Below are 23626 nucleotides of genomic sequence, written 5' to 3'. Positions count from 1 at the left end.
CATAAAATATTTGTTGTTCTAATTACAGTGTCATCTGGGTCGTTGGCAACAAACAGATGCAAAAACAGCCTTTACATACCATCTTGAAAAACTTATGATTTGCTTAGTGTGCTTTATAATCTAAAGCATATGGCTTTGCACATAACTGCAGTATCCAAAATGAAGCCGTACGTAATGAATCACTGGGTGGAAGAAAATGCATTGCTTCTGTTACAAGTTCTTTCAGTGTGTGTATTCAAATGGTTCTGTTTAGCGTTATAAACAAAAGGATATGCTCACAGTTTCAGCAGTGTGTTACAGATTCTGGGATGCACATGACATCAAAGAGGCTACACTAATTTCCCTAGCAGTCTATGGCTCTTGGCACTATGAGCACACTCCATCTGAATAAACAGAATTCTAGTTCACCGCAATTGTGTGGGAGATCCAAGGTGATAGTGAAGCTTGGTTTTGTTTTGTTTTATTTTATATCTTTTTGTAGGAGAGGTATAAAATATCTTTTTACTCCTTCAGATTCCATGTGTTCAGTGAATCAAGTAACTACATTTAAGCTATAGACTACAAAACATTTGACACTGAAAATCATTAAATCTAATATATTATTCTTATGTAATGAAGCCAGGTAAGAGTTTTAAGTGTACTGGAGTTGCTAAGGATTAATCATTCCTTCTAAGCATTTATATATATATATATATATATATATATAAAAATTAGTTACCATCCTTTCTATTAGCGGCACTTATGTAAAGATTCAGTAAGATACTTTGTGAGTTAGCAAGGGCTGAGGTCTTGTAACTCCTCAAAGCACATCTGATTTATTGTTCTTTCCATGCTTGCTTGTCACTAGCAGCATGAAGAGTGCCAGCTCCTATAAATATTCCTGGACACTCTTATGTACAGGAAGGGGCCAAGGCAATTTGGTGGCAGGAATGGTTCCCATCATACTAGATCTCATTGTATCAACAGAATAAATGGCCTTACTGAACATTTGTGGACATCTGAAGCTACTGGTAGGTAAGCATGAAATATTCTTGAGAGAATTACAATTTTTAATAGTGTTATGTCAATATGCCTCCAGGCTCCTGATGTTACTAGATTAATTTAATCCTCTGATGCCAGAACATAGGTTCTACTGCTTCACATTAATGATTTTAATTCCCTTTTCTTTTTTTCCTTAGTTTCTCAGTACCTTATTTAATCGCGGGGATTTTTTGTCTCTTTCTTCTTTTCTGTAGTTTTCTTCTTTCCCTCTTACTAACCTCAGAAGGGAAAAGAACATAATGGAGACATACCTTATTACTCAAGTCACCAAGGAGTCTTGCTCTTTATTCTCTCCTACCCTGGGTTCTTGTCTATTGGTGTGCATTATCCTGTACTGAGGTTAAAATTTTAGAGAGACAGTGTGTTTATTTCCTATCAGCCTCCCGCATTTTTTGCAGAACAACATAATATAATTGAATAGTATGTCGCATAGACACGATAAATTCATTATTTCCGAATGAAGCTGCAGATCACAGTAGGTGTTTAGTGAAGCCTATTAGACCTCTTATCCTGTTCTTGTTTCTGATACTTTTCTAGTTGGTAGCATTAACAGGCAATGTACAAATACCCTGTGATGTGGGCTGGGTATCTCTTAATGTGTGCTCATACTAAAGTCACATTGACTGCAGCTTAGTACAGGGCTGTGCAGGATAGTTCTACACTAACAGAACTGAGTATGGCAGGCAGATGCAGCAGGAGCTCAGTGGGTACTAACTGCTGGACTATTCACTCTGCTTCCCAGGCACATCTTTCATTTTACTCCCATTTTGCACTTTGCTCCTATTTTTTATGTAAGTATGATATGAACTTGTGCAAAGGGTGGAGAATAATGGCAATGGAAAGGGAAGAAAATAAATTTGTATGAATACTCATAGCCAAATAGCATTGTGTGCCCTTTGTAAATCACTCTTTTAAAAAATAAAACTGAAATAATGAAAATCATGAAGTCTAGTTAATTTGCAGCCATTTTTACTGCATAAGTCATGTTCCGTCAGTCACATTTAAAACTGATATGAGTGGGACCAGAATCATTAGCCCCTTGAGTCCTCTCCTTGAACAGACTTGCATAGCACACGGGAAGATGTAGCTGCTCCTTGAAGTCAACATGCTGCACATTATTATCCACTAGCATCCAGTCCAGGAGGAGAATGTATATTATCATTGTCTGTGAAGTCATTTCTGCATTTGCCTAAGACTTCAAGAGGAAAAGCGAAGTTTACTTGCTGCCTTGAAAAATGATTCAAAACTGGAAACTTGAAAACATAAAAATACGTATAAATTATCAAAGGAGAACAAAGACAAGTTTTTCCACAAAAGTCTTCTCCCCAGGCTATAACAATGCTTTACATAGGCATGATCAATATATCCAGGCTTGAGAACCAAAGTCTTTTGGAATAAATTAGACTGGCAGGAAAAGAAACAAACAAAGAACAAATTAACATGATTTTAAACATTGCTTAAATTTTCATGAATGTAGACCTTGAGATGTTATGATGAGATCCCATGAGTCTGTGCTAATATTTGCTTATAATTAAGGGTTGCACTTTCATGTTTCGTCTGATATTATAGATTGGAAATCAGCTACATGCTTACTATTTTTCTTGGTCATAGTGATTTCTCTACTTTTTTTGCTTACACTTCTAATAATATATATGATTCCTTAAATGCCCCCATTACCTTTTCTTTAACAAGCTGCCCCTTCTTGTACTCTTTGTTTGAGTAATTAGGAAAAAACTACCCTTCCGGTGATACTAGGTTTGTGTTTGCTTATAGCAGAAAAGGAGACAAGACTAACCCCTCCCAAACCTGCTTTGGGTAAATAGCTTCAGAAGGAAAATGAGTGTACTCAGCTTGACTCCTCGGTATGTGTCATGGTGGATGAAGTCCCTTCAGCAAGGGGATTGGCAACACAGCCTCTTTGGGGCACTGATGCATTGGCAAAGCACCCTTGTGCATTCCTTGCAAAAAAAGTAAGATGTCAGCCAGTGTTAAGAGCTCCAGATGTGCTGCACCACCCTTAAAACAATCTGATTCACATCAATTTATTTTCAAAGTTCGAAATGCAGTTAAGCTGCTTCCTCACCATTTCTGTGCAAAATTCTTCATATAGAAAAAACTAGCAATGTGTGACAAAATTTTCCAGCATCAAGAGGGTTTTGAAGCAAGAGTTTAGTCATTAAGAGTTTATGGAGACCCTAACTTTGTTTCAGCAAGCACAATCTGTGACTCTGTTCCTCTGACATGGCTGCCCAGTGCCTGGTACCCATGCTTTTGATACTGGGATAATCAGGACAATAAGGACATCTAAGATGAGATCTTCACTGAATATCAAATTAAGTCATTCTTCCCCATGGGAAGTCATTACAAAAATACATTTTTGTCACTGCTGTTTTTAAAGTATTGGTCAGGGCCCAAATCCTAGATGGCAAAGTCCATGTGTCAGTGCTAAAGAGCAGTTTGAAGTCTTTTGTTAAATCTTACTGTTTGGTAGTTTGTGCATTTCTGGAAGAGTCCTTTGGATTTATGGAAAGGATGGATTTTTAAACAGAAAACCTTCTAAATAAGTTAAGATATAAGAAATGTGCTAATCATCTCCAAGCCAAGAGATGTCATAAAAAATGTCAGTATGATGGATATGATGGCTAGTTGAAGAAAAATATTTCCATTTCAGCTATAAGAAAACAAAGAAGAGGAATCACGTGGAAATTCAGAAACTATTCCCAGAATTTAAAAGATCAATACAGGTCTTCTGCAGACTGAGACTTCTGATAAAAATCACATTAGAGAAATTAATTCTTGTTAAGCTAGATGTGATCTGTATCACATCTTCAATAGGTTTTAACTTTTGCTTAAGTCAAAATATGCCTTTTCTAAAAGCTTCTAGTCACAACCTGAGTTTCCATCATACTGGTAAATATTTTTTCTCCTAACTGATTGCTTTCAGTATGTGCTGTGTTTCTGGTCAAAATTTTCTTCTGCTTCTGACCGTTAGTTAGTGAGACTTTTCTTTTGAATGTGAAAAACCCTCCACCTTCTATATAGGGGTTTACACTTGGCTTCAGATCACTGCTTCACCTTCTTTTGAAAAGAATGAAGTAGAACAGTCTTATATTTCTCATCATGTGGCAGATTTTTCAGAGTTCAAATTGTTCCTGTTCTCAAAACATTCTGCCCTTAATTGCATCCACTTTAAAATATTTCTGTACTCAACAATGAAACTGTTTTTCTGTTTCTGTTGAGTAGTCTTCTCTTCTTTGCACCCAGTCTGTTTCATATTCAACTGAATATCTGCAGTTCCCAAGTCTCTCCTGGAGACACTGCTTTCCAACTGTGTAATTCCCAGTTCATAAAAATGTATCTTGAATGTTTGACTTCACATTTACTTGAAAAAATTATCTTTTTAATCTGTGAGCTCTACAAGTCCTGGGGTTTTTTGGTTTTTTTTTTGTTTGGGCTTTCATGTATGAAGGAAATAAAAAGGATAACGAACAGTGGTGATAGAGGACTAAACAGACACACCATCAGTTTCTTTACTTATAAATACTTTCTATTCCAACAGATTGATCCTATAGCCAGTTTCTATTTCCCTTCGCTATAAGCCACATCAGTTTTGTGGTGTCTTTAGGGAAACATCCACGTGAACCTGCTCACCCTCTTGTCAGCCTTTCTGAGCTCAAGAGAGTTGAGGATGCCCAGACCTCAGATACCCTACACTTACATCAGCTGACATAGTGCACTTGGCAGAAAGCATTTTGCCTGCTCTCTGTTATTTCTGCTCTGCAGTAAGGGATTGATCAAATAAGAAATTGTAACCTAAGGAATTTCTGTGCTCAGAGTTACAAGAAAAGATTTTCTTCCAGGCAAAAGGGGATCAGATTTCTTTCTTAAAAACTGGTGCTGAAGGACAACCTGAAGACAATGCATGTGTTCACCCTCTCATTTGGTCTCTAGAGTTACAGTGAACTAAGGAGCCTGGACATGACAGAGGCACGTGGCACAATTTCTGTGCAGTATAGACAATACCTTGTTAATGATACTGATGCTGCTACTATTGCTATTAAATTACAAGAGACTTTTTTTTTTATTGGTGGCTTATAGTTTGTCATTAAAGAAAAATATTTTAGAACAGCATTTAAAATGCCTATTCAGCTGCTGAGTGTTGAGCACATGTTAATACTATTTTCTCCAGATATGGTAGTTTATGATAAATGTTACCAGATTTTGTACTGTTCATGTAGTGTGCAACTAAGACAAATGGGCCCACTGAAAGGGTATTTCCTTTGGAGAACACAAGCTGCAGACCACCCGTAGGATACACAGAAATAATTAAGTGTCAGGATAAAAGAGTAGAGCAGAATATTAGTGACTCAGAATCCTAATGAATAAAAGACATTAAAAAACCCCAGCTTATATATATATATATATGTGTGTTTTGAAAAAAAAAGTGAAGGCCTCAAGAGTGCTTAGGGAAAAGGAAAAAAACTACCCCATCACATTATAGCACTGTTTAAAATATTTGTGTGCTGTGTTTTTACTTCTGGCAAGCTGCAGAGAGGTGTGTGAAATTATGCAAAACAGTGAGTAGCTGAGTTCATACCAGCTTCTTTCTAGAATAAAAAAGTCATGGAGAGGTATTCAAAAACTATATTGCTGCAAGAAAAAAATCAAATGGCCTCATGACTGAAAATACTTCTTGCAAAAATTGCAGACCCTGCTGTCCTGAGAGAAAGCTCTAAGATCAATTTGAGTAACTTTCAGGGCAGAGAGAGGCTAGAATGTAGTTATGACAGGTCGTCTGCCATATTTTCAGACTTCAAAGAGAACAAAATTGCATTTATATCCTATCTGAATCATTGTGGAAAAAAAAATCAAAGAAACAGATATTATTTGGGGACCAAATTTCCTCAGAAGTTTTTTCTGGTACAGCCTCTGCCTTGTCTGGTTGTATACAATACAGGCAAGTAGTAAAGGTTCTGGCTCAGCCATCACAATCTCTTTAGCAAAAATATAAAAGTTTACTTAACTTGAAAGTATAAAGTATTGAAGCATTAGGTATTAAATTAGCAAGCAGTGTGAGTGTATTACTTTAAAGTTTTTTTGTATTAGTGGATAAATATAACCTTTCTCTATAAAATTGGGTTTCAATTTTAGACCCAGCTCTGCAGTCACTTCCCTGGTGGTCATTTAGCCCACCATCCCTCCCAGGTCTTGTGATGGAATGGAACAAGTGCTCCTCTCCCACACACACATTACAGTTGCACACTGAGAGGAAATTAATATTTTTTAAATTTTATTGTTGAGCAGAAGAAAATAAAAGAGGGAAAATCTCTCAGAACAGTCTTTTGACTGAAAAGGCCAAAGTTCAAACGTCTCCTCTACCTCATTCAGATTGCAGGTACAAACTATAAGCCTGAGTGCATAATAAATCTCCTTTGTAATGCTACCTGCTCCTTAAGGCTAGATCTTGTCAATGGATTTGTGAGATTAGAGCCCTGCATCTGCAAAAGCCATATTAACTTCAGTTTTGAAGTGTTTAAAGGAATTCATGCTACTTGGTCTTTGTGCTGGCCTTTTGTACAGGAGCAAGTTCCTCATGCAGTATGGAATGCAAATGTATAAGATGCATATTTTTCCTTCGGTGCTGCCAAACCCTGTTTTTATTCATACTGTCACTAAAATAATTTTTACCAGACAGCTATAAGAAAAGTCAAAGGCATTGGGAGAATTGTTTGAAAAGTATATCACCTTTCCTTACCCCCACAATATCTTGTAGTAACTGACTTATCCTGAAAATAGTTACCCTGTAATCCAAGGTATGTACCATGGAAAATATCTGGTAAAATAGAATATAGCACACCATAATATCTTTTCTCCGTAATACTAAAAAAAACACCAAAAACAAAAAAAACAAACACCCTTCCTCCCCCAAAAAAACCTTAGCAAGCTGTTAGTTCTTTTTAGAAACCCTTCTAAAATACTTCCTTCATCTTTAAATTCTGCTTTCCAGATGACTTTAAGCAACTGTTTCTTTACAGCACATCACAAATTATATGAAGAAAGTGTAATTCCAAACTGATTCAGATAATCTGATTAAATGGAGAGCCATGTCAAGAAGGTAGCCTTTTTATATAAAGAAAATGATTATAATAGACTAAGCCTCATCAGTCAGGAGACTTTATTACTGTCTACTGTAGAAAAACTGTTTTGTTCCTGCTGAATGATACGTTCCTAGCTAGTCACAATATACCTCATTTCCTGCTTAGATAACAGAAGATATTAAGAAAGTGTGAAAGGAATAAGGAACTGTATGATACAGATATACAGAAGAATAAAAAATGTTAAAAAGTGAAAATTAAGTTCTGCATAAAAACTTGCATTTGAACTAAGTTTCAAAAGAGAAAGCAAAGATTCCCAAGTTTCTGTTTGCTTACTTTGGATAGAATAGACTTGCTATTAAATCCAGGACCAAATAGGACAGAAGAAAAGACTGTTTACAGACTAAAATGTGCTAAGACGTTCACAGCACCTGGCACAGCTTAAAACTAAATTGTGTTATCTTACTGTAGGTTCAGAAAACTCTCTTGAACAGAAGCTGAGAACACCTCGTCGACGATGTCAGCAGCCCAAAATGCTGAATAGCCCTGAGGATAACATGTACTATAACCAGTTAAATGTGAGTTCAAAGTGGCAATAAAGCTGTTTTACTGGCTTTGTTTCCAGTTAATAATTCTGTTATTAATACCTGTTTCAGCCCCTCCAGCCCCACCCCCACGTTCTTCTGCTCTCGTCTTGAACATGTGCTTATGCTCTTTATCTGTTGCTTTCATGTCAGGATGTCTGCCTTCACGGTGAATAATTGATGTGGTTTATCAAAGACGAGCAAGATGCATGCTTCATCAGGCTCACTTGAGCCCTTTGATCAAAAAAATTATGCTGTGACTTCTGATATTATCAGCATCTGCTTGCATTCAACACAAAATCACTTTGAATTAAAAATTAACGACTTGCTGCTTTGCTTTGACTGTGTGTTCTTGGCCCTCTCCACAGGGAACTCTAGAATATCAAGGGAGCAAGAGGAAGCCAAGAAAACTTGGGTAAATATCTATCTTCCTAGTTCTAAGCAACTGTAAACAGAAGAAGTCCTTTGTGATATTACAGAATATGCAAAACTTTCTAGAGAGGTTTCTAAAAATAAACAATTAACATATTTCTGTGCATTGACATTGGACATTTTCTACAGAAGCAAATGTAAAACTTGCATGTATTGCTGTCTGCAGACACTAGAACTGTTTCTTACAAAATATGCTCCCCAGCTCTCTCTGTGTACTGTTAGTACCAACAAAACAGCATTGTTCATATTTTTAGGTGTTTTTCACACAGTGAAAGGTGCCAGATGAAGGGTGTTGGAACTGAAGGCCTGTGACCTAGAACAGTGCCAGAAGCCCTGCCAGCCCCACAGCAGCACAGTCACAGTGGGCCTCTGTCTTCCTGGGGAGACATGTGAGGAGCTGACAGAGGCCATAGCACAAAAGAGTTGCTCCTTCTCTGTTAAACTGAGTCAGTTCTCATTGCTACACGAGCAGTTACCACCTGGTATAGGTAGAAGAAACTAGGCTGGCTCCTATACAATTGCCAAAATATTCTCTTGCCTGATCACATAGACCTGAGAGAACTGGTGGGTGCTTGGTCTTAGAGACACATTTAGTCCAGAAATTTATCAGAACCTTCTGTATTTTTTCCTCTGGTTTTTATTAATCTTCTGAATGTGACTGTATGAACAAGAGGTCTTTGAGTCAAGGTTAAAGCCTAAAATTTTGCATGACTGTGCAAGATTTAGTTTATTTTCTCTCCCTCCCCTCGTTTAAAAGTTTGTATTCTGGGAATAAAAGCACTAACATGAGACTGCAGTGCTCATCATACATCACAGAAAAATGAAAGCCCCTTGCTGTCAATAGGGCTTTTCCCAAAAATCGATGATGTAGTCTTTGGCTCATATTCACAGCAAACCATCATCTGAAATATGATACCAAAATCATATCCTACTTGTGGAACATACACAGACAAAAAGAGCCACATTGCTCAAATTAAATGCCCATTTGATGTGAATAGTTGCTCTATCATTCTGTACTCCGAAGCTGAAGGATGATATTGCATTTCCCTGATCCTCAGAACCATTCAGAATATAACCATAAAATGTAATAGGAGTTGGAATATGTATAAAAAGCTGTATCTTTCTCATCAAAGTTAAATTTTAACTTAAGGAGTGTTGTTTGTTTACTTTCAAGCCAAATCAAAGTACTGGATGGAGAGGATGAGTATTACGAATCATTGTCAGCTGTTGAATCTACCCCTGAAGATGACAGTTTTCTCAGCTCTCCATCTCCTCCTTCTTCAACAGATGTGTCTTTTGCTCAAAGCTGAATCTCACTCATTCTATTGACTAATATTGGTAAGAGTATTTTCGTGCTGATAAGCTCTTCCAGTTAACTTTGTTTATGTGTGTTTATATAATATAATAAAAATACCATGTTAGCTAGTTACTTTAATTCACTGATTTAGACCTGGGTTTGCAGCTGTACACTGTCACTTTTAGCTGTTTTTCTGTAAATAATGGTAGTAAAGGCGAGCAGCACTACCTGTATGTATTGATGTTGATAATGGACACATTTCTTTAGCGGCAAGGTTAGTGTATCTAATTCTGACCCCTTCTTTCCTGCTTCCCCCTCCCCCAGCTGCTGTTCCCACCCTGTGCCATCCCTTCTGTTGTGCTGGCACAACTGCTGGTAGAGCTGTGTGAAAAGTAAGAGCAAGGAACTGAACTGGATTAAAAGAATGCTCTACTAAAAATTTTAATTTGGGGTCATAGTGCAAATGTTTTGTATTTCATTAGACTGATATTAAACATCATCCTTTATAACTTTCTCTGCTGCGTATGGCTTTTGACACTAGAAAAATGGACAGAGTAAAATAATTTAAAATAGAATTGTGTCTCAGTTTACTTGCAAATAGTTTTCTTATGAATTATTAGTATACCATAAGTCTAACTCAAGGAATCCTTTCAAATATAAGAAGTAAAACAGTTTTAAGGCTAATGTTTCACACACTGCTTCATATAGTCATTGTGACTGAAACCATCATTATGACTAGTTATTCTTATTATCCATGCACATATTTAGTTTATTCCTTAAGCTGGATGTCTGGGCTTCAATGACTCCTCCATTTCCACAGCCCTCTTGTCCATAGCAGGGGGGACAAAAAGTTCTCTGCAAATTTTTCTGCTTGCTTTTCACTCCTTTGAAAATCCTTAATGAAACAGTATGTGACTTTCTACCGAATACCGAGATTCTTTGACAGTTACTGTTTCCATGGCAGAAGCTGACTACTTCACCTTACTCTTTTATTTCTGGTTCAGAAACAATTTTGATCTGTGACCATTCTTCTCTTCTTTTCCAGACAAACTCTTGTCAAAGACTTTTGGAAATAAAACGTTCACATTTACTGCCTTACACATTTGCTCAAAGTGATTTTTTTTCTTTTTTGACAAACCATACTGATTAAATCTGACCACATGTTTTACAGACTTAGTTATGATCCTTGTTTTTATCTCTACTCCAAAGGGTTTACCCTGATCTGTGCTAATAGGTGCACCTCACACCATTCCTTAATACATAATTTCTCACTAACAGTGTTCACTGACATCGTCTTTTTTGACCACAGGACAAGGAAAGGTGGCATGAGAATTGAAACCCAAGTGCAGTCACGATATCCCTAAACCAGAATAGGGTTCAAAAGAAAAGGTAGTGAAATAGTTCCACAAAAGCTTTGTTTCCCCTAACAAACACAGAAATTAAGCTAGGTGGGGCAGATGAGGATGAGCAAAGGATTCCAGGAAGAAAAATTCTTCAGTCATTCTTCACCCAAAATGTGAGGGAAGGTTGAGGCTGGAAGTTACAGTCCTGACAGACACTGAAGTCTTTCAGTTCACTTCTCATTCTCCTCTGATGTACATCTAGGTAGGTGTAATTTAAAGACCTTTAAGAGCCTTTGAAATTTAGGAACTTAAACAACAGAGAATTGGTGAATACCTGCAGATGAACTAATGGCATTAAAAAATGCAGCACAAATAGAAATGGCAACTAATATGAATGCATGTGTACAGATCAGTTTCTTTACATTTTCTCAAAATGTAACAAGAATGAGTATATGTTATGAGAAGTCATCAAAAATTATGTCACTTTTCCTATGGAATGTATAAATTCTCAGTTACTTTGTAACATCTCTGGATGGAAAATAAGATTTTTTTAAACAGTCAAGTTACATATTTTACTCTTCCATTGGCATAGAGCACGGAGAGTTCTAGCAATATCCTTCTTTTTGAAAACTAGGTGGGAAAATAAGGCTTTATTATTACTGCAATTCCCATCATTATGCATAGTTAAGAGTTTATCAATTGTTTTAATTAAATGACAGTGAGGTTTCCAGGTAGATATTATGTCACCTGCCTAAAACCAGCAGTTCACCTTACACTGAGTAATTACTCTGAGTAGTCAAGTTCATAAAGAAGTAAGGGAAAGTGAAAAATAATATGTAATTCAGGGAAGTACTTAAGCCAAAGCCGAAGTCCCATTGAAATCAATGAAATTTTGGCACGTGATTAAGTGCTTTGCTGAATGGGGGCTCGAGTTAACAGGAGCAGCTTCAGAAGGTTAAAGAAAAAAGCACAGGCAAAATGCAAAAACTCTGTAAGTACATCCTTAGGTTTCTTCCTTTTTCTTCTTCCAATTGTTAAGCTCATATCAATCTCAGCCATCAGAAATGGGCTTCAAAGAGATTTTAAGCAGTCTTTAATTGCACAGAAAAGGTAGAATACAGCATTTTCCTTGTTATATGCAATGCTTCTATCTACATCTGCTATACTTTTTCAAATGAGTTAATGTCACTAAGTTCTTAGCTAAACACTGCGCACGAAGTCTGTCTGTGTATTTTATTCTTTCCTAACTTACCCCCTTCCCTTGTTTGTTTGCACTTCATCCTCAGCAGATGACCCTGTGAGGTGGTTTTCTCTCATCCTGATTTTAAAGCACATGTATGCCTTTCGATTATTAGAAGCCTTGCTGTAGAGCCAGGCAGTCACACTAAGACTGACCAAAGAGTTGAACTTCTGTTATCATATTGACAGAAGTGTGTGTTTGGGTGGATTGATTTGTGTGTGAACGGGAGTACAGCAGATATTTGTCAGTGTGATGATCCTGGTCAGTGGAAGCATATCAACAAAAATTGCTTAGGTTTTCTCATTTGGCTTTCATAGCATTGAAGCATTGTTATGATTTATTTCCTTTCATGTATATTATCCTGAAATATTAATGCATTTTGCTTAATAGTTCATCACATATCATGTTCTTAATATTTTATAAAAGTAGAAAGTTTAAATCCTGTTAGGAAGAAGAAAATTTCTTAGACAGTGTGTAATATATTAAACAGTTTTCAGCAGATGGGAGAGAGAAAAGGATGAAGCTCAACAAGGGATTTTAGTAGATTTCTTCTGTAGACCTTAATGGTACTAGAAACTGGTTCTTGCTAAGGACAAATTCTGCCTTTCAGTTATGGCAGCTTAAAAACTTGTCTCTGTGCCAAAAAAAAAAAAAAAAATCGGGCAGGGAGCTTTTGGAGATTAGCCCCTTTCATTTGGTAATTTTAAATGTGCTTCTGACTTAAACATTTACATCACTTTAGTAACATAAAGGGACCTGAGAATAGGAGTAAATTGCAGCCATCTTAAATTTGCCCTCAATGTGACCTCCCTCACCCATGCACTGTAAGAGTTGTGGAAAGGGCTTTTGTGCGCTGAAGGTCTTTTAAGTGGCCCCTATCAGACTATCCCGGGACTTGTTACATAGAAGCTTATAAAATGTGTCTGTAAATTATGAAACTAGGTGCTGTTACCTGGTTTGTATCTTATAAAAAATTGATGTCAGAACGGGATTTGAGTCCCAATTTTAAAACTTTTTAAAAAAATCTAAATTTTAAATTTAAAAACTTTTTAAAACTATAATTTAATGTTTATCCCCTTCTGTTCTAAGAGTTATAAGTATATAGGAATATTGCTTTTTTGTTGTTGTAAAATAGCAATGACATATCTCAAGTCTGTTAATTTTATTCCTTTTTTCATTGTCTTGAAACAGAAAGATAATTTGGAGAGACAACAAATCTCTGGCATTTTTAAATGCCTTCAGGTTAACCAGATAAATACAGTGCATACAATTGAAAACAATGCCGTATGGCACAAAAGTATCCTCCTATGAGAAATGGGTAAGTGGTTTTAGTATAGGTGTATGCACGAGACATGGCACGTACTAAACTTATCCATCCTGCATTTGACTCTGACAACAAAATGTGAGAAGTAATGTCAGTTTTGTTGTTAACACTAGAAATACATTTCGATAACACACCTTGTCTTTAACAGACTCACCCTAGGAGGAGTTGTAGCAGAATGCATACTTAACAGAAACTGTTTCTGCTTGACAACAAAGCAATTCTCCCAAACTGACAAAAGTAACACAGGGTGCTGTGAAAACCAAAGGCTGGGGAAAAGCCCTCTAGGACAGAACTCAGGGAGAGGCTTTGTGTCTCATTTGTGATGGGCACTGGAACAGATGAGGAAGAACGTTGACAATTCATAATAGAGCATTGTGTCTTTAAATACACAGGCTGATGCCTAACTCCTCTTAATAGATTTGTCAAGAGTTATTGGATATTATTTTATTACCTGTATAAATCCAAGGCCATCCAGAACAGTAAATATATACGTTTTGTTATCATGGAACTGTTCATTGTAATATTCATGCTGTGATGCTAAAGGACATAGGAGCAGATAAGTGAAAAGCATATCTTGGAGTAATGTTTCCAGAAACCAGATTACATATTATTGATCAGGCCAGTAATAGATAAATCCCTTGCATTTGTTTGGCAGGCTTATTTTTTAACTGAATTGCAGAGAGATATTATTTTTTCAATAATTTAACTAGGATTTTATAATACAGTTTGCAAATGGAGATGGCAAGTAGGTAGATCAACATGTGTGTTTTTTTCTGCAAAAGATCTAAGCCTCATTTTATGATCAATTACCAGTGAAAATCTCAATCTCTAAGGTGAGGTGATACCACCATAACAAAGACTGGATGTCACCCACTGGACTGCAGTTCAGTGCTGGGAGGCAGGCTGGCCTGTCACAGCTGTTTTCAAAAATTGTTATGCTACTGATCATGGCAAGTCTCTGACAAAGACCTATCTAAAACTGGAATAGTAGAACTGCAGAACTAGGGTCCCCATGCTGTGTAATGCACTGTGGAGATGGTTGAGGCCAGGAGAGGGGTAGCAGAATCTGGAGGTGCTGGTGGAATGGATCGTCAGAAAGGTGGGTGCTGGAGCACCGCAGTACAGCATTGCAGTACGGCATCGCAGTACAGCTGAGGAATGGTGATATGGAGAAGCTATGTTGGGGCCCTTAGCAAAGAGAAAGGAATGGACAGGGGGAACTTCCACAAAATCGTGTGACATGGTTTGTTTAGTGATTTTTGGTTTTTTTGTTGCTGTCCCTGTTATAAGCAGTAAGTTAACACAGTTCTGCAACTGGAGAGATTATGTAAAGAAACAGAAACTTTGAAACAGAAACTTTTAGTTTTGTAATTTTTATTACCCCAGGAGTGAGCATTTCATTCTTGTTCTGTAGGATTAGTTTGATGGAAGTTTACATCCAAATTCAAAGGTAAGTGCTGTACTTAATGCAGACACAGACTTAATTTATTTGATTAAATTGACCCGTTAGAAATGATGTTTTGAAAGAAGAACAAAATGTGAGGCTTCATAAAACTGTAACTTTTGATAACTTGTGTTACAGTCTTGGGCATCTTCAACCCAGTACAGATTTACAGCTGAGTTCCAATTGGAAATTAGTATTGATTGATTATGTTACTCATTTAACATTCCAGCATGCTGCAATGATAATGCAACAGACCGTGATAAAATGGGATGTGATCTAACAGGACATGACCGATGGGATGAGAGTAAAATGCTGGGTTTGCTGGTAGTGCTGTGCAGTAGCTCAGATTGGCATCTTGTGTGCTTTGATTGTTCATTTCATTTTACTGTCATCCTACTGGGTTGAACATTTTAAAAGACAACGGTGTTTTTCCATCTGTAAGTCATGGTAAGACAGATGGATGTGGAGAATCTCCACCTACAGCTCCTTGACTGAATGCCACTGCCCACTTAGTGGTAGAGAAATCCCTTCTGGAAAACAAGAATGTCTTTAAATATATTATATTGTGACGTGCTTTTTTAATATGGGAACTTGCAGATATTTTTAATTCTTTTTAATGAGTACAAGTAAAACAAACTGGTTCATATCAACATAGCTGCTATATTATAAACAGTGTTCCTATTACCTTCTGTTACACTGAAGTTAATCCCCAGTCCTGTTACAAGAAACTCATCCTTATTAAAGTAACATTAAGAGCTTCTTTTTATTGATCTGCTCCTTTCACTTAATGATAGAAACTTACTGATGTTTTAGTAATAACCTTGCAAGCTTTATCTCATTTTACTTCAATGTGTGTTACAGATAGATGCTATGGAAACTAACTTAGCATAAACATTTTGCAGATGTCTTTAAAGGTTAAGGAAAAAAAGGTTTAGTTGCACTGCATGTTAACAAAGATGGCTGAAAAACTGCAAGATAAAAGAGAGCCTTGAGTATGAACATCAAAGAATTGTTAATGACAAGAAATACCATTAGGGTTAGCATCCCTTTTGTTTCAGCCCCCTCACACCTGCAGTGTGTTGCAGATTCTGTCTTTGTTGGCACATCTGAATTACTTCCATTAGCATTTATAGAAAAGTGGCTGCAAAACAACAGAAATGTACTCCTGGTTTTCTCTCTTGCTCCAAAAAAGTAAGATACTAGGTTCTCTGTGTGTTTCCTTCAAGGTACAGTATCTTATTGTGAAGGAGACGATAGACCCAGGATTCCGTTGATTGCAAATGAGCTAGGTTGAAAGGAGAGGGGAGCTTTTGATACTGCTAGAGAACTAATATAAGCAACTACAAGAAGCACACATAAGAAGCTCAGACATTAGCAATAGCAAAATCAGAGCGTGAAATTCAGATTAGCCCTCCACAGGCTGTGAGAGGGAGGGGGTATTGGAAGACTTGGCATGGCTAAAGGTGTAACCTGTTTCATTTGGCCCCTGAAAATTTTTAACAGATGGTGGGACCAGCTGTCTTTTTCAGCCATTTAATAAACTCTTCGGTGGTAACAGTTTGGGAAGTGGGGGGTTTTGAGTTTTAGGCCAGAGGAAAAAATAAAGAAATCTGTCCCAATTGTCTTTGCCAAATAGAGAAGTCTGGAAACATTATGGGAAGTTAAAGTGAAAAATCTAATTGATGATGCTGTCCTGATTATACATTTCAACAGAAGAGAAAAAAAGAACGGCCTGTGCCCAAGTGGACCAGTGCATTAAAAAATGCCTATTATGTTGTTATCTTTATCTGTCATTTTAATTTCAGCTCTTGCAAAGACACACATAATGAGAAATTTTAAATGAACTGTAGAATGAGAAAATGTCTTACTTTCTAAGACATGATAATATGGTAAAGAAACAGGCAGGGTGATCTCCTATATTAAAAACAAAGAATACCTTTTGGATAAGATTAGGTTTACACAGTCTGCGTAGGTGAATACAGCAGTCACTGAACTTACATAACACAGTGTTGTAAAATGACAAGGAACTGCTGTTTGAGAAACATACTATGTTGAGCCTCTAGTAAAAGCCTTAGTGATATGTGGGATTTTATTTATTACGAGAGTTTACAAAAAACCAATAAATTCACTGCAACTGTATTTCTTCAGTTAAATTAATTTTTTTAATTAACATTTCCAACACAACACTTAAATGGCAACTCTCAATTATATGAGATGTTTTATTTAAAAAGCATGTCTAGTGTCTTTGAACAAAACAGTTCTTTTTGCACATTTACATGCTACCCAGCTGAGCAGCCAACCCTTCCATTTGACAAGGGCTTTGTTCTGCCTACAGGCCTATTATAAGCCCTAGATTGTTTGCCCTTAATAAATTGCAACAATAAGACAGAAACCTCTTTCAGGTTAAGAGAAATAAAGCATGTTGCCTACATAGCAAAGCATATGAAGTTTAATAATGACAACAGAAACATATCTACTAAATCTCATTTGCTTTGCTCCCGGATCACTACGGTTAAGATAGTACGAAAAGGTTAGCATCTTTCCACACATCAAACAGAAGATTAAAGAAAACAGGAGTGGGACAAAACAACTCTAGCTACAGAATATGTTTTTCTTCCCAATCTAAAATCATACTGAATGCTATGTAAAGAGACTAGTGGGAGCTAACTAGAAAGAAATATGAACATGATTAAATGTAGAGCAAAAAATGTTTTTAACTGAAACAAAGCATGATTTCGTATTATCAAGAAGAAGAAAAGAGTGCAAATTATTTAAATTGAAGAATTTATACTACTCTCCAATGTGTTGGTGTGTGTCTGCTTGTGTGCGCCTTTCAGGCCCTCCACTGAGACACAAAGCCCTACCAATTTTGCTTTTATAACAGCTAATGAGCATTCTTCTGTGGCTCAAGTGTTGGTGGAGAACTTGTGATCTTAAACAAAATTGTTAAGCCCTGTTTCTGAGGCCCCCATTGGTAACAGTCAGCTGTCAGATGTGTCGCGTTTGTAGAGATTGTTAGATGGCTACCTTTGTTTAACCTAAATCTGTAAGGTTTTTACACTTAAGCTGGAAATTCCCAATGGTTTTTAAAGTATATCTGCAAATTATGGAGAAAATAAGATGTGGAAAGGACAACATTGTAGACTCCCATGCAACAGTAGAATTGAAGTAGGTGAGCATACCTGTTATTAAACTACTGGGTATAAGCAATTTGAAAGAGTTTTCTCTATTAGAAACTCAGTAGTAACTCAGTATCATGCTTGCAGAAAAAAATTCCAGTCACTGTTCTGTTTATAACTTACTTTTATAATTTTTATTTTAATTGCACATGGAAATTCTGAGAATATAAGTATTCCATTTCTTAGATTCTAAGAGAAATGCATACATGTATACTTGAAAATGTTGCTGACCGGCTGGAAGTGATACAAACTTTCAGAGGAAATAACAGTGTTTATGACAGGTATCGATTCAACTGTATTAAAGGCTGCTTTTCTTTTAATGTATTTTTGAGCTATAGACAATATTTTGAGGACTGTTAGGTATTTTCTTAGGAAATCTCAGTATTTCCTACTGAAATTTCTGATGCCATTTCTACTCAATCACAACATGCAAAAAACATGGTCATGGTTTTTCTCTCTGTCTTCCTTTGTGTTAAAAGAATCAGAGGCAGATTCTTCATTGTCTCTGCCACAGTGCAATAAGGTGGCAGCTTCACTGGTTCTTCTAAGTGCTGCATGGAAACAAATGGAGAGCACATGATTTGTTATTTCTGAGAGGGCAAAGCTTGCTTGTTGCACTCTGTGGCTTCCTACAGTGCTAATCTCTGTTGTATCCAATTTCTGGGTGATGCTTGGAAGTGGACTTTCAAAGGATAGACATGAAGAGAGAAGTACTAATGGTCTTACATAAGAGAAATAATGGACTTGGGAACAATGCAGTAGAAAACTATGAGAGAGACTTAGAAGAAAAGAGAGGAAGCTACAGGAGACAAGAAGAAAAAAGACATGAAACATTAGGTTTCATGGTAGAGGTAACTTTAAGTAAATTTTGAAGACTTTTCTCATCATATACTATAATAAAGCACTAAATCATCTTGCAGAGTGTCTTAAAATGTATGTAATACCTACAGTAGAAAATCACTTTAAGATACTTTGGAAGCTTCTTGAGAAGCCAAATGGTACAGTTACTGCAATTACAAATAGGTTTGTTTAGAACAAAATTAAAAATGGACTACTAATTTAAAATATAAAAGTAAAGGCAAGTAAAATGTTCCAGGTATAAAATTCCTACATTTTCTGCAATAGAAAATTGCTGCAATACTGCAATCTGTATCTTGAGATCTGGTTCCTCTTTCAAAGATCATTTTTAAAAATCTTCCATTTTTGATGGTTTGAAGTAAAACATTTTTTCCCTAGGCCTCCAGTACTTCATCAATATCAAGTTTTTAAAGGATTATTTTATAATAATTATTTTATATCTTACTGTAAGCTTTGGGAAAAGTCTTTCCTCTCATGAATTTACAGAAAATGTCAGCACAAGAAAAAAAAATCTGAAATTATTAACTTTCAAAAGAAGTAATTGTTCAGTATGCTAGAAATTTAGTAGTTTTAACTTCAGGAAGAGAGACTACCAAGTAGGCTATAAAAGTCATAAGTAGGTGATATATAGTATATATTAACAGCAAACGTTTCTCCAGGTATCTCTCTATAAATATGCTACTAGATGGGGTGGTGGAAGTATCTTTTCTTTGATTTAGCCTTCATTTTTATAAGCATATTGGAGCAAAAATAGTGGTAATCCTTCATCTTAAAAGATTGTTTTCTTTCTTTTCTTCATTGTGAGAATGATGTAGTCTAAAAATAACTTACTTTTCTCCTTTTACTGGGGGTCATTACACTGCAAGAAATTATTTGCTTCTTTAGACAAACTGCACAGAGATGGATATCGCTGACATGTATTTTTCGCCTTCGAATTAAACAGAGGAAGACATACCAGAAAAATGCCCAAAGATCAAAATATATCACTTCAATTTTTCCAGATGAATCTTGTAAAAACCCTTGCTTCTCTCAAATATCTAGATATGGATAGTATTCTTTTCTCTGTATGTAAAGATCTCAGATGTTTACACCCCATTTGCAATTAAATACATGATCTGCCTGCTCAGCCAGGCTAAACCTAGGTACTTTCATTAAATTGCACTGATTTTGGTATTGACAAAACAATTAATCAGCAGCTGGAAAACTGTTTTTGCCAATAGCTCACATACACTCTCGAGAAGCGGGAATACAAACTTTTTCTCAATGCCCTATGAGTCTTCATTTAGCTCTTTCTATATCAATATATATTGGTAAAGGACAACAACAAAATCTGGATTGAATTTAGGACACCAAGGAAGGGTGCTGAACAGAAATAATTGTCCACATCCTCTAAATTCTTCTGAATGGTCAAAAGCAAAAAATACCTCAAACTTCTATTCCTCTTTTGTACTCTCCAGACTTACGTTACGTGAACATGCCAGTTACCTCATAAATAATGCCTGTGAGACTGTCAGAGGGAAACAGCCAAACATGGATCAAAAAGTTGTTGGTAAGGGAAAAAACGGTGTCCCAAAACTTAGCTGACCCAGAAATATAGTTGAGTGCCTGTGCCTCATGTACTTGCAGAGCATTACATTCACTATGTTTGATCATATACAGTAGTGCAAGGATTCACTGGAAAAAGTTGGTAGAACATTGACTGGGGGATGAGGGGAAGAGAAAACTGACATAGAAAGGAGGTCTGCTTGAGGTGGAGGAAAACTAGCTCTTCTAACTGCTCCCATGTGCAATCAAGGAAATAGAGATGTTACTTTATTCCCAAAGCTGTTTCAGGAGCAAAAGTTGCAGATCTGTCTGCAGGGGAGGTCATCTCCACTGAGACTGGTTGTTTGGATGGTTGGCAAGTGGAACTGGCACCTTGGATAGAATTCTGTAGTGAAGAGTTTGCTAAAGTAGAGAAAGGATGGACTGTAAAAGTAAGCAAGTATCTGGTTATTTCTGCTCAGTCTGTTCAGTATTATAGAAGTACATCTGGTTGCTAAGTACAGCCCACCTAATATGTATTTCATCTTTGTAAAGTAAAGGTGTTGGGCTCTGGATTTTTACTTGTCATATGTTCTAATCACTGTCCACCAGGAAGAATAGAAATATAGGTGTTGTGGGTGTGTTGGCTCATTGCTTTACTTGCATAGGTTGCATGTTTGTCTCCTCATTGCTTCCACATTCTCACTGTTGCCCCTCTGCATGTCCAAGGTTATCTGGGTTTCGCTCTGTCTGAAAGATCAACAACTGCTCATAATTCAAAAGTTGCTAAAATAGTGTACAAGTGTCAGAAGAGACTGATGTGAAATCACAGGGATGAGAGTGCTAGAGAAAAGAGTTTAGATTTTGCAAAGTAAATGAGGTGGAACATCATATTGTTTGGTCCCAAGCTGTGTGCCTCTGCTCATCAATCCAACTCCCTGCTCTTCAGCAGAATTAATACATGACATGCAACAAGATTTGTGATTCCCTATGTTGCTGTCCTGGTTTGGAAAGACTGGGGTCTGCTAAGGAAGGCAGGAGCCTCCCTTGGAATGGAGAATGTAAACCCCCTCTCAACCCCCTTCTCTCCAAATTATTATAATTTTGAAATTAAGGGTCTTTCAGGCAAAAATATGAGAATAGGAGTAACCGTTCTTTACAAGGAAAATTAAACATGTAGTAATACAAAGAAACAACCAACCAAACAAGAAAACACTGACAAAGTCAGAATACAACCTGACATGCTGTTGGGCAGGGTATTGGGAGCTGTCCAGTCAGGTCCTCCTGGAGTGACAGATGTGGTTCTGTTGAAGCAATGATCCTGTAGAAGGGTGCAGTTTTCCTCTGAAGGTCCAGTGGTGGTGAGATGAGTCTGGTCTTCCTCTCAAAATCCAGTGGAAACAGGTTGCTCTGATGTTCTGAACCTCAGATTTTTATCCAGGTAGGAAAGCTTGGCTCCTCCTTTTGGGTGGAGCATCTCCCAGTGGGATGATGTAATTTTATCAGTCGTGCAGTGAGACTCAATGGCCCATTAACAGAAGATATACCGCAGCAGGGAGGATGGGTCATGGAAGAGATAAGGAGCACTGCCCCACCTGGTTTTAACAGATGGTAATAGAATACATACTTCTGGTTACATCTTGCATTGCAACGTAAGACAGTTGCCTTTGATTAAAAAAAAGCAATAGTAAGTACATCTTTATAGAGGAGTTGTGAAGATAAAATGCTTTAGATTATGTGCTCAAAGTGACTAAAGCTCCTCCCAGTACACTCACTGCAGTTTGACCACCTTTTTACTCAGGACTGTCACAAGATTTTGCTTGTTGATCCAATTTCTGTTACCAACCAGCTCAGAAGCCACACTTCTGCTACTCAGAAAAATATCCTGAATATTCCCTCACACCTGGCTGGTGTACCTGTACCCTGTCACTGGTAAACTTGGCAAGTTGACAGAAGTTTACAAAAAGAAGAAAGGGAAACTCTGTAGTGGCTGTTCTGGCTGGTGGCAGGAGAGAACAGGGAAGGGGAGACAAAGTTTCCACGCCTTATCTAGGTGGAATGTATGTATGAGTTGAGTATCAGAGGTGGCTGTATATGGCTGCATAGAGTGAAATGTTAAAGAACACCCCACAGAGATGAAAACAGCTTCAATCAATTGCTCAGGCTGAGCTGCTCCATTCATCTTGGTATTCTCATAATCAGTGTCGCCAGCATTAACATGTGTAATTCCATGCTCATTCTTAGCTTCTATAGTCAGTCTCATCACTGATGCGCTGTCTACTTGGAGGTTGCCTTTTCTCTCCACCTGGATGGTTAGACTTTTGCTTCTACACCCCTCCCAAAATGCTGACTTACATTTAGATATCTGACCAGTAGTGTTAATTCACGGAGTCTGTGTAGCTCTGTTTCTTTTTCCTGCATTCCTCCTCTTGTTTTGCAGTTGTCGATGCTTTACGTTGGAGCACTGCAAATAGTGTCTAAATGATAATGGAGAAGCATGTACCAAAAGAAAGAACAAAGCTGACTAGATTGTGCTATTTCTAAGTATTTATAAGAAAATACTGGTCAGCTGGGGCTTGTCTGACTGGTAGAGCAGCAGTAGGTAGAGGAAATTATTCGTTTTATAGGCAGTGTGATCAAAATCCCTGTGAAGGCTGTAACATAGAGAGCAGCAGTTGAACTGATGACCAGTGAGGCATATGGTATCTAAATTAACAGCACAGGATCTCCCAGGAGGAGGAGGTCACAAGGGTATCAGAAGGCTCAAGCAGAAAGTTCATTTTGTCTCTTCCCATATTAAATTCCTGAGATGATTATGGAAAACTACATAAAACTGGAGATACTCAACCTTCTCTTGAGTGTTTGCAGTAGAGTTTAACAGATAAAGCTAAAACTACCTCTAGCTTCACTGTGTACATTTCTAAAACTTGATTTAGAGGGATTTTGATTACTATGTTCTCTTGTAAACAGTCTTACTTCTAGAATGCAAATTACCTTACTCTTAATGAGAACAGGCAGCAGAAATTCATAAATCAACTGATAACTGTATCTCATTAAAGAGAATCATTGGCACTATAGAGCAGCTTCTTTCTGCATCACTCCATGTGCCAAGTACACTTAGCATGTGTAGCAATGAAAGTAGAAAAAGTAAATCATGAGCCCAATTCAGTTTTTCTGGGCATCTACGCCACTGCCTTCTGTAAGAATCTTGATAGAATATTATTTTTCAACCCCCTACTCTTGTGCATTGATAAGAATGACAGCA

The 23626-nt window shown here is 37.1% G+C and overlaps 1 protein-coding gene across 1 annotated transcript in view; it reads left to right on the top strand.

Annotated features, from left to right (window-relative positions):
• The window catches only part of MYO3B (myosin IIIB), a 107378-nt gene extending 96868 nt beyond the window's left edge, over positions 1 to 10510 (top strand). Inside the window, exons 23-25 of the mRNA XM_066323344.1 lie at positions 7608 to 7714; positions 8089 to 8135; positions 9327 to 10510. Of these exons, the coding sequence (XP_066179441.1) occupies positions 7608 to 7714; positions 8089 to 8135; positions 9327 to 9462 (290 nt within the window). The 3' untranslated portion in view covers positions 9463 to 10510. The remainder of the gene's footprint in view (positions 1 to 7607; positions 7715 to 8088; positions 8136 to 9326) is intronic.
• The last annotated feature ends 13116 nt before the right edge of the window (positions 10511 to 23626 follow it).

This window comes from Sylvia atricapilla, chromosome 7 (assembly GCF_009819655.1).
Source record: "Sylvia atricapilla isolate bSylAtr1 chromosome 7, bSylAtr1.pri, whole genome shotgun sequence".
Lineage (NCBI taxonomy): Eukaryota > Metazoa > Chordata > Aves > Passeriformes > Sylviidae > Sylvia > Sylvia atricapilla.
Note: the sequence above shows the minus strand (reverse complement) of the source record. Positions and strands in the feature narration are given on the sequence as shown.